The sequence below is a fragment of the Haplochromis burtoni genome, unplaced genomic scaffold (genome assembly GCF_018398535.1).
Source record: "Haplochromis burtoni strain Fernald_Lab_line unplaced genomic scaffold, NCSU_Asbu1 Contig_26, whole genome shotgun sequence".
NCBI lineage: Eukaryota > Metazoa > Chordata > Actinopteri > Cichliformes > Cichlidae > Haplochromis > Haplochromis burtoni.
Genome location: NW_024582387.1, coordinates 1,629,316 through 1,641,871, shown reverse-complemented (window position 1 = coordinate 1,641,871; position 12,556 = coordinate 1,629,316). Strand labels below are relative to the sequence as shown.

At 38.1% G+C, this 12,556-nt stretch overlaps 1 protein-coding gene across 3 annotated transcripts in view; it reads right to left on the bottom strand.

Annotated features, from left to right (window-relative positions):
- igsf21a (immunoglobin superfamily, member 21a) overlaps positions 1–12,556 on the bottom strand; it is a 183,754-nt gene that overhangs the window by 9,763 nt on the left and 161,435 nt on the right. For 2 of the 3 annotated variants that reach the window (XM_005917852.3, XM_005917854.3), the window contains 2 exons: positions 6,532–7,012; positions 296–396 (listed from right to left, as the gene is read on the bottom strand). In XM_005917852.3, the coding sequence (XP_005917914.1) occupies positions 296–396; positions 6,532–7,012 (582 nt within the window). The remainder of the gene's footprint in view (positions 1–295; positions 397–6,531; positions 7,013–12,556) is intronic. The other variant, XM_005917853.3, reaches the window with a different exon arrangement.

Below are 12,556 nucleotides of genomic sequence, written 5' to 3'. Positions count from 1 at the left end.
TTTAGTTTTACATTTGAGGATTTATTAAAAACAAACATTCTGAAAAGCTGCAATGTTTGGCATTTTGGGTGTACTAACTTTACTAACTTTAAGCAAAATGTTGAAATGTAAATCCATTTTTTTCAAAATAAATATTGCACATGCTTGAATAAATAGGTTAAAGAAAATATGCCTGTGCCCAGCAAAGTGGTCACTAAAGAGGAAAACTAAACAGGCTTCACTGCACATGTGCACCAATCTCCTCCTATTGCAGACTTAATTAGTCTTTCATTTTCTTAAAACCCCATGCACTTACCCCTGGCGATCCTACCTGGAATCCTTGCACAGTGATGCGCACTGTGTCCCCTACCTTTGCCCTGCTGGGGGACATCAAAAGTTTAGGACCCTTTGGAGCAGCTGAAAAGAAAAAAAGACAGAGAGACAAAGGTCATTGTACTGAATATGGGGAGCAAATCCTGCTGGATACCTGTTTGGTCGCAGAGGGAGGGATACAAATACAATTTCCTGTCTATTAAGGTCACAGGCCGAGAGGCGAGGGACCTTCAGGTTCTTTCATCCAAAGAACTGTGCTGGATTTATTCCCCTTTGGAGAGAAAAGGAACTAAATTGGGTAGATACTCATTACTAGAGGAGAATGGGAGTGAAACGGGTGGAGTGTGGAGGCAGTGAGATAAGGGACACTCACAGAGCTAATTCCCTTGTCTTGGTGCGGACAGCAGCCCCCAGATGGCTTTCATTTAGACCATCTAAAACAATGGGGCGCAAGTAGGAGAGGGAGTAGCCAGATTCTAATATCATGGAATTGTGAGGGGCCAGCGATTGTCCTGCGCATGTAGTGTTGAGATAAAATGAATGATTTGCATAATGCTATTAAAAAAAATGAAGGTAAGTCATTTCATTGCAGCTAAACTGCACAGCACGCTGCATTAGGACAATATAAGCAGGTTCTGCACGATTTGTGATGATTAACAGCTCCCCTAAAGATAACTGCTCCAGATGCTGCACAGTTCCATATGTTAAACAAATGGACTGAGCATCACATGCAATGAGACTCAGGCTAAGGGTATCCTATCAGTAACGCCTGTACAATGCAACCCAGGAGTTCTTCTGTTTAATTTGGTTCCAACTCTTAATATAAATCACACAGGGTGTTTGCTTTCATTGATGAACTAAAGCATAAATAAATAAACAGACAAATGACCTATACTTTTCGGCAATTAATCTGGAAACAAACTGTCCACTGCTACTAATGAATCACAGACTTTTCTTAGGCAGTCAATGACTACCAGCCTGTATCAGACTAATGGATTCAGAAATTACACTGTGGATTGTGCGTGTGACACTGTCCACAGTATAACATCCTCTCCTAGGGAATGTTATATAAAGCAGAAACAAAAGCAATTTAATTCCATGAAAATTTGCAAAAGAACCGACTGAAAAGCGATATTATTAATATCATCATAGTCATCATCATTATTTTTATTGTTGTTATTAGCAAAACTTGTTATTCTCTACAAGCTGATGTATCTGTTCAGACCCCAAGCAGCGTGAACGGGTGCAAATTCCAAAAAGAAATTTTGGCAACAGCAACCTTAAAAAAGAAAAATCAAACTCAGGCAAAATAATCACATCTTAGCCCTGGCATCCAAACCGGAGACATCATGTGAGCAATTTGACATGAGTGTTCCATCTCACGCTGAAGACGGGTGGCATTTAACAGGCTAGTTTTGGCATGGTAGTGTGAAGCACTGTATTTCCACCTCCTACACACTAACAGAAGGGTATTTTTAAATACTGGTGTCATGGCGTCACATAGAGCTCGCCAGGCATATGGCTGGGAAGATGATGGCCGATTTCTGGGATTTGCTCCAGCAGTGACAGTTGGCGTCCTACGTCACCATCTTTGATTATGGCAGCATGCAGCGTGATGGACATGATACAGCTTCTTTGAGGTGAGGGCATCACAGGAGAAATGAGCCACGGTCCCATGAGACCTAATGTCACTTGAGGCCCAACTTCTTAAAGAAAGAACTGTTATGACTTTAAGAGAGGTCAGAGAATAAACATGCCCTCCAGAAAAGCAACTGCACACCATGCATCAGGTGTGCTTTAATATCAAGAGAAGGAATCAACAGGTCTGCCCAGCTGTACACCAGACTTAAACCATTGAAGGGAACCTACCGTATTAGCCGGGTGACTGGTTCGGTTTAGAAAGAGAAGGTGAAGAGGCTTGCAGCTGAATTTAGAGGCCTGACTGACTGCCAGATTGTACCATCATGATGAATCAGGCCCCATGCTATGTGTTTCTTATAGTTACCTTACACACTAGGTGGCTAAAAACACTAAAATAAGACAGACTGATGACCATGGAATTATGTTGCAGTTGAACAAAGTCACAACATAGCGACATACTGCAACACATTACATGCACACACATAATCCTCATAAATATTCAGACATGCAAACGCACACACAGATCACAGATGTGTTCCTGAAACGGAGCACCTGATGATCAGGACCTGGCACAGCAAAGACTGGACTGTTTAAATTCCTGGAGTCCTTTTCACTGCTGTAGGGTGTGGTGACATTTCCATCTCTTGTCTAATTATATTCTAATAAATCCAAGCCAAAAACTTATTTTAATTTTTAGGATACACTGTTCATGAATGAACTGACGTTCATGAATAAAATGGTCATGATCTCATAAAGGTGAGTCACTTTTTTAGACTTGTGAAGACCAGCACCAGATTCATTTTCATTTGTATGGTGAGCACAGAGCCAATCATGAATATTCATGAAGTGTGATACAACATTGGTCGATTGTCAGACTGTCGTTCTGTCTCCTGTGGCGATATTAAATCTCTGAAAGATTTATTACTTATGAGCACTGAAAAGATCTCCCTTTCATTTCCTGACCAAACACACCTGAGAGAACCAAGAGGGTGTGTGTATGAGTGCAATTATCCAGTTACAACTGCATAATAAATGAACTGGGTATGTAAGCGATGAGAATCCTAAGGTGAGCTGTTTTACACAGTCACATTGAATTAGAGTTACTGATATACTCTAGAAACCTAGTGCCATTTAGTCTGGCAATAATATTCAACACAATTTGGTACGTGAATCACAACCATATTACCTTTTTTTCCTAAATACTCTTCCATTCCAAGATGGATCAAGCTCTGAGCAGGTCAGTGAATGCTTTGAATTTCAAGTACGCTCAATCAACAATCAACAAACGCACATTTTCTGTTCTCACTTTTTTCTACTGATGCTTCTTCCATCTCTTTAAAAGAACAAAGGTAGTGCTAAATTAATGACTTCAAACACAGCACAGAAAGGCTTGTCAAAATATTAACACTTTTGACATTTAGCAAGAGTTTCACAGGGCCCATTTCCCCCAGGTTGTGTCATCTGTATTATCAACATGCGAAAAAGGCAAAGAGCTGTTAGAATCCTTACAGCAATACTTTGTCTTGGGAAGACAGCTCGTGCCATTATACCTTCAACTGATGCCGCCTGCCTCCCTCTAGCAAGTGATGTACTATATTTCTATTCACTTGGGAGATGAGGGTGACAGTTATTACATTTTAAAAGACGATTTTGTGGTGTGAGAAATTCCCATTTGAAAAAGTGACAATGCCAGTCGCAACAATTGGTTTTTAAATAAGGGCCAAAGGGCTTTGTTAGACAGTAGATCCTCTTCAGGGATATGGTTGGTAATATTTCATATTTTTCTCAATATCAATGATTTCCATTAAAAGTTTAAAACCATCAACAAATTGATATAAGTACAGTGCCAACGACAGGTGAAGCCTCTATTATTTTGTTAGAACTCTATTGCTATTCAAAAACAAACAATAAAAAAACAACAAAAACAAATGTCAAAGAACCTAAATAGTGTGCTAACAGATAAAATAGCTCTATAATAACGTAAAATGAGCAAATCACAACTACAATACATGCTCACCAACAAAAAATTCAGGAAAATCAGTCCACAACTAATTATTAATCCACCATATACCATACACTATATACATGATTTTTGCCTAAAATGAACACTTCCCTTGTCAATCTGGACAGAAAACTGATCCAAAAGCTTCAACAGAAAGGAGTGTCCCATCTCCTCTAATTGATGCCCTGCAGATTCAACCTATTTACCCACATACACATATGGAATCTGGCATAAGGTCTTTTTGGCATACAAGTTGTGAGGAAATAAAACTAAACCTAAAATCCCCACTACATTTTTGTCAAACTTTTTTTCCTCAGGAATAATGTGTTGCCTAACCATTACAGGAGTCAGAGGAGTGTGAGAGAAAGTGACTCAAAGTATCAATTTGCTGTATATAGCTAGAAATTCATTATTATGGTTTTTATTATATATGGCAAGTGTCTTTACAGATATCCCTTAATAGCACACTTGAATAGTTCAAAAAAGTACATTTTTACTTTCTTCATAGGATGTTGTCAGGTTTAAATTCAAGAAGATAAAGCCTTTATTCCATAAAACATTGTCTTACTTGTATGTGGGTCTTTAAACTCATGATACCAGCTATAAAAGTTGCTGTAAATTCTCCCTTTAACAAACAAACAACACATGCCATTTACATGTGTCAGACCTGCCATTTAGTTCATAAATACAGTGTAGATATTATAAATGAATACATTTTGAACAATTTTAATTTTAAAATTGTTCTATAGGTACCATATATGTCCTCAGTCAATGCTGCCTGATCCCCCAATACTAGACCTTTCAGTTGTATTGACTAACAAAATATCTGATTTTTTTTTAGAACTGCATACAGTCCCATTGCACTCTCCCAGATATTTAAGAAAACTTTAGTTGTAATCAGTCAATCAGTGTCATTTATTCAGATCTCTTTGCTCTGTATCCATACCAGTTTGCAGCCAATAATCTATGCTTGTTCACAGTGAGACTTCCAACACCTTAATGAAGAGGAAAAAGCAACAGACATTTAATAGTATAACTTTAGCAATTTTCTGTTTCCTTCAGACTTGTCCTTGAACAGGTGAGTTACAATTCTAAGTTATTGATTTTACGAAACCATTTTGTTTAAAACTATATTTTATTCTGGCCCGTAGAAGTTTTATTCTCACAGTAACAATTCTGATAACCTTTTTCTTTCTTCTACTAAAGAAAGAAAAATGGAGCCTGGATTTAATCATAATAATCATCATCACCAACCTCACACTCTTGTCTCTGGGTGAATCACTGCTTTTGGAAGGTTTGGTCTAGCACTTAAAAGAAAAAAAGATAAACCCATTAAGCAATAAATTAATAAATTCGTTGTTATTTATTTATTTATTTATTTATGTAATATTGAGGCAGGGTATTTGTAAAGCTAAAAAAAATATTGACACTAAAACATCATCTCCTTCATGCATTGTATTTTCCACTTTTAAGTTGGTAATTAATTTGTAAATGCATTCTCTAAGTACTTAACGTAATAACATTTCCTATAGATGAACAATGTAACCATTGCTGCTCACCAGCACTGAAAATGGGGACTTTTAATTAAATGAAAGGCGAGGATGTGACACTGCAATGGTAAGCCAGCCACAGCCTCCTCATTCAGAGCCTCTTTTGCTTTCAAACACTGCTAACTTTTCATGGAAGATATTGTCTCTGTTTATCATGTTACGACTGCTGGCTTCTATCCAGGAGTGTGATGCCAACGTACTGCCTTTGAAGTGTTAATTGGATATGCTGGATGCCATCTTTGTTTTTGGAATTAAAAAAACCCCCAAAAACAAAATTTTTTAAGTCAGAGTATGTGTGTCTCTCCCTTCGATCAGATGCTATTAAAACTTAATGCTAAGTTTTCCCATAAAGTGTGACTCCTGTTCTCTGAAATCAGTATTTGTGTAGCTATTCCATCTCCTTTGATCGTTTGCAGATGCTCAAACAATAATAATCCTAATGCCACTGCGTTTTTCTCCTTCTGATGAAACGGCAAAATTAAGACACTATGTCTCTGACACACTAAAGCATATTACTGAAGAGCTTAAAGGAGGTTTTCACTGAGGTTCGAAGAAGTGGAGCATCTCTGTGAGTGCCTTTCCTATAATAAAACGTTGGTCAGTGTGTCTAAATTCTCATCTGACTTCTCTAATTCAGGCTGACTTTTTCAATAACGCTCCTGAGTTAACTCAATCTAGCAACAGACAGCTCGATGAATTGCTCTGTCATTCACTGTGAGTTTTGCATTCAGTGTTAAACTTGCAATCTGCTCAGCTGTAACACAATTAAGCAGCATCAAATGAAAATCAGTGTTGTTCTGAGTACATTTGCAACGAAGACATAAGGAGGCCCAGTCGGTCTCCAAGTGCGGCAACGGGATACGAGGAGACAGCAGGAGATTAAAAGAAAAAAGAAATGAGAAACGAGTGTATGTCTTGCGGTTTTTTGGGTGGCTGGGAAGTGGAAAAGCGGACAGATGAGCAAAAGGTCTGTGTGGGAATGAGTACAGCATGCAAAAGCAATGAGTTGGACAGCATCCTACTCACCTAGAGTGACCTCTGTCTGCATAGGCATGGACAGTGCTGGATGCTTCACTTCGCAGCTGAACAGGGCATCATTATCTAACTGGGGGTTGAGGGTCCAAGTAAGTCGGGCCTGCACCACCACAGAGCCATCACTCTGGGGGATGTGAGTGTGGCTAAAGTAGTAGAGTGGGTCTGTGCTGTGCACCCAGCGGGGGAACTCCCGGCTCACTACTGTCTCTGGAATGACCTCTGTTGCAGGGCTGGGTTCGTAGGCCTGTTGTCCATGAGTGTGGACACGTTGGGGGCTCTCTGTGTACAAGCGGGGCGATCGTCCTTCGGGATCCAAGAGGGAGAGGGACCGCTGTAACTTAGTGTCATCAAGGTCCCTGCTGATCAGTGGCCTGGCTCCTCTCACCCCTGCTGAGCTGCTCCCCTGGTCGTTGGCGGACGGTAGAGTGTAGGAGATCACTTCTATCAGCTCACCATCTCGTTTAAAGTATACCTTTAGGCAGAGAGGCGTTGAAAGAGAAAAACAGATGGAGTGGAGAGGAAAAAAGAAAAAAAAATGACATATTTAACTAGATACTTTATCTTTACCAGAAGAGTACACACAAATGCATGACTTCAATTTTGCCCTAATAGAATATGTGGTCATTAGGAGGTATCACAAGCTGCGCGGTAAACACAATATTGACATATTAATTTCAACACTGATTCTCATTTTAGTTCTATTTTGGTGCCAACAACTACTGAGCGCAATATCTGTCGTTTCACCTGCTTAATGCAGCTGAATGGTTACAGCCTATTGCTTACGCTGTCTGTTGGCTGTTGGCTGGGACAGCAGCATACAGTGGGATTAATAGATCGGCAGGAAAGATTAAGAACAGAGAGCCCACACAGTAAATTTTGTTTTGCCACAGAGCCATTACATTCAGTATAGAATGTGAAAATATTCAGTTTTTGTTCTCTGTGTTTTATCATCATAACAGCACCACTCACATTCTTATTTCTTTCCTTTCTTAATTGTTAAACATATAGAATAATGGCGTTTTAATTTGAGAATTGTCTCATTTCCTATATCATTCTGCAGTAGCTAGTGCTGCAGTCAGGGATTTCCCTGAATATTACAAGTGTTTCCTTAGCATTTCATGCATCACATAATTTCTCCAGCTGCCTTATCTCTCAATAGAGAATTCATACTCCCATTTCTGCACATAACCTCCAGATATTAGCATTGAAACAAGGTTGTGTAGTTACAGCCTGTGGTATTTTTTGTGCTGTTAATGAACAGAAATTTTAATCCGCAGCTCTTTGGGGAACCTTTGGTCATTTGAATTTAGTTTTTTCAAAGTATTATTTGTAGTTCTACAGTTCATTGCTTAGTATGTAAATTTTTATTATATTTGCAATAGGGAACTTTACATTTTACGACTCTTCCAGCAAAAAGAACGATTTACATTTAAAGTGACAGCACAGCACTGGATGTTTTCCATCCCCAACAACAAGAAGAACATCATCAACATCGGGGTAAAGGTCAGTTCTAAATTACCAGTATATCCCAATGTGAAACTACCACAAATGTTTCCAGGTAATCATCACACTTCTTGAAGTTTGCTTTAATAGGTTACTAATATGTAATTAAAAAGAAATAGTGTTGCAATTTGCAGTCCTGGGTCATGTTATTACCACACATTAGTCTTATAGGCATATTTTATTTCCACCTAATTACCACCAGTTTCTGACCTGTTATTATTACCTGTTGTTATTAAATAAACTTTAATGTAATACTACTCAGCACCACTGTTGATACAAGACAATTATTTGGATTTTTGGCAATAATTTGTTACTTCCATCTTATTACCTTCTTGTTTCCTTTTTAATATGACATTATTATCAAACTGTAACAGAAAGTGCTTCCTAACACTATAGTAATTAGTACAAAAGTAAAGCATTTCAAATGTCATATTGAAATATTTACACTTAGTGGACAGCTTTACCCTTTTGAGTCACATTCACCGTTACATCAATGTTAATTGTAATATGAATATTATTGACAAGGCTGCCTCCGTGGGCCCTGCTGCTACTGGACACACAATATCATTATGAGCTGTGTTGTGCTGCAGGGGATTTTTGTGGTATTTATAGCTTACTCATAAAACTTTCTAATGCACAGCAGATGTTGCTCAAACCTGCACAACACCTACAGTACAGAGATACAACAAATTTTCTCTCCAAAGTTTGCTTACTTTCAGTTGTTGTAGTGATTGGCACTTTTTCCTCCACCAAATTTTTCTACCAGTCTACCTCATGTGACAGCTTAAAATTCAATAGCACAATGGGAAGTGAAAACATCAACCTTATCCACAATGACCCTATTGCATCTGCTGCTAATTCCTACAGCTACTCAACAACTTGCGTAGAGAAGAAGCTTTTGTCAATGTGTACTGCAGCACCTCATTAATTATCACAGCAGGTGGAGGGAGAGCAGTGCGGATTAGAAAGATCTATGCACCTGTTCTCGAGCTTTTGTTGGACAAAATGGTGTGGGTACACAATAACACCTGTGTTGGCTATAGATTGGTATAATAGGGAATTAATTCAGTAAGCCTAGATAACTGATTTGTTTCCGTAAACATTAACAGACAAGTTCATTTATAGCCATAAAAGAAATATTGATTAAATGTCTGAATGACTTAACAGGGTGCACTGAGCCCTGTGTTACGTCAGCTCTCAACATGTTGGAAATAATACATTATTGAGGTGTTACTTCCAGCAAAATATCAAGCATAAGTTTTTTGTCACCTGTCTGGTTTAGTTAAAAGAAAAGGAATAAATGGATGTTTTATCAAAGACATGAATAAAATGAATGACACAAATGTAGCTGCAGGGAGAAACTAAAGTTCTATTTCTGTTTCATTATTCTGCAGTTCTGCTCCTTTCCTCTCCCATTAACAGATCGTATGTACAGTGGGACATGGATATGGAAACACTTTAGACAGCGATATAAATAGACATATTCGATATGAAAGTCTTCGAAGAGGAGTTGAGTGACACAAGTCTTTTTAGATTATTTGTTGTGCTGTCTAAATGATTACAGACTAGTCATATTTATTGTGACAATATTTTTCTCAGTGTTAAACAGTATTACCATCATCAATTTTGAGACATTTTCCACTTGATACTACTTCTGCATTACTTGTGCCTGATTTGCTGAGCCATACTTTGTGGATATTAAATGCAAATTAGTAGAATGCGTAAGCTTTAAAAACATTCTGTCTTATACCAATATTTGTGAGACGTTATTGAATATTTCAAGCTCAGAATGCTAACTTGTAAGACATCATATGCTGAACAAATTGGATTTAGGATTAAAATAATCTGTAAGAGTGGAATAAAGTTTTCCAAAGCCAATATTTAACATCTTGTAAACTGTTCTCTGAAATCAATCTCATGGCATTTCTGAATGTACTGAACGCAAGGAGAAACAGACATAGGACACGGTTACTTGCATGATTCGTGCTGCAACAAAATAAGCTAACAGGACCCTGTGTCCTTGTAAATATTAATTTGAACCAACTAATTCATCCTAAAATCTATGCACAATTAAGGACACATCTGCCATCGCTGCTGTCTTGGTCTGTTTTTCTTTAAGCTACCTACTAATTTGCTAAAAATCCCATTTCCCACATTTCCTTGTTTGACAGGCAGAGATAATGGAAAGCACATCACTTCTTTCATTCTGTACAAATGAGAGAGCAAACACTGATTAATTTTCTACATGTGATTATAAAGCAGCCAAAATAACACTGAGGATGTCTCTCATTGTGATGCATGCCTCCAAAAGATGATAACGCTTCACAAAGTGACATGGGCACTTTTGTTGGATACGACTTTAGAAGAATCACCTTTTTGGATATTATGCGTTCTGATGAATGCACTTGTTTTTCTTATTGATCAATTCTGATCTTTTATGATGGGTTGATTTCCAAACATGTTGTGGGAAAAGATAAAAAGTACATCTGTAGTATCATGTAGGAGATTAGGTGCATTATATAGTCTGTAGTCATGACAGTGGCTTATGCCATACATTTTGCATTTTGCTGCCCCAGGACCTGGACTGGAATGTTCACTCTCATGTAAAAGAGGATTTTTGAGGGCCTTTGGCATTGCGGCTCTATTATTCTCTTACAGTGCTATTGCACGGAATAAAGTGATTATCAATCATGGCTCTGTTATAAATCCCAAAATACTTCATAGTTCAATATGTGCAAACAATGAAACCAGACACAAACCACTTACTTCATTCTAAAATGAATTAACCCAGAAAAAAAGAGATATGCAATTCTAAGCCCATATACAATGCCAAGGCAGTAATGAGTGGCATAAGAAGGGTTTTGCATTCCCTTGTGAATAGACTATGATGAGAGCACCTGCACTCTGTTCACTGCCAAAATGCCCCCACCTCACCAACATCATGAATTCAAAACCTTTTCAAAAATGTAACAATAATGCATTGGTCCATATACACCTTCATGTTGCTGCAATTAATCATGGCAGTGTCAAAAGGACAAGCCAGTAATTTTCATAGTGACAGAATGATTCAACGGGAGAGCAGAAGCAAGAGAAACAGGGAGAGAAAGAGCACAGAGGCAACGAGAGAGATCCTGGCCATGGCTTAATCAGCTTTCCTTCTTATTAACTGTCATTATCTTTCTTCTTTTCAATCAGTGCTTGCTTGTGCTCTGAGGATGTTCTAATAGTGGCACTGGGAAGCTATTATTGATATGCCACCAGCTTGCCTCAGCGCTTCAGATGCAGACAGATCTTGAAACATAATGGGTGACACTTTTAACTCATGCGTCCATTATATTCAGCCCTCTCAAAGCTGCAGTAGGGAATTTGTTGTGTTGGGTGTCTCCAGAAAGTGGTGAGAAGAAACAGGTTTTTAAAAAGGATGAACTTCCAGACACTGGAGATACTTCAAGGAGTAAAATGTGTGCAATATATGAAAATATGGTGGACCTAGTTTATAAATGTAAAGTACAGAGCATACACTACACATTGTAGCGCACTTGCCTAGCATTGCTGATAGGTCTGATAGGGTAATATATATTCTAATACAGCCATGCAAGTAAACTGCTTCTATCACCTAAACACTTAAACTAGCATAGTCTACTTTTTACAGAAAAGAAAAAACAAGTTTAACATTGCTGGTTGACCACATTTGCATATTTTCTCAGTTCTAATTTGACAATTAAAGAACCAATAAAAGGGAACATAGTCAGCCAGATGAAGGAACAGTAGGAGCCTTATGAAACTGCCTAGTATAACAAGACTTGCAACAGTATATTGGATGAAGTTCAGCACTTTCAAATTTCTATGCTAAGCCAGAATCATGTATCAGACATTATGCTGGATGCTGAAAGGATGTAAAAGGATGTTGCATAGCAACAGGGACTTTTTCTTTTCTTTAAGAGAGCCAAACAATTTATCAAAGCAAATACAAAGCCATGCCTGTTTAGGACAAAAGACTTTTTGTATTGAATGGTCTATTATAGCTCATGAGGTTCTTCTACACAGCGATAAGAAGTCCACGCTGAGCTGACATATGGTGCTTGTACCTGTGGTTGGCGCTGAACAGCGGAAAGGCATAATTACATGTGTGCATACTCTGTATTGTAGGGTAAAACAGAGATATGGTAATGTAATGAATTGGGATTCAAAGAATACTGAACAGAAGTATGTCAGAGAAACTTTTAACATCAAGGAAGGAGGTTATCCTGCCACAGAAAGAGCTAATCATATGCTTTATAAAAGCCAAACCAGGAAACATGTAAGCCAATCATGGTCATTCACTGCAAGCACACAGTTGAGGTTTTCAGCTGTGTGGTGTTAGACATATCTTTAGTTATGGTAGTAAAGATATAGGCGCACTTACTGTTTTTGGAAGTTTAGGTTTAGAAGGAAATGTAATGCATTATTGAATCTTTTCACTGATCTTTCCTCTTACCTGCTATTCTACTCTCTTTCCTTTTGATGTTGGTTC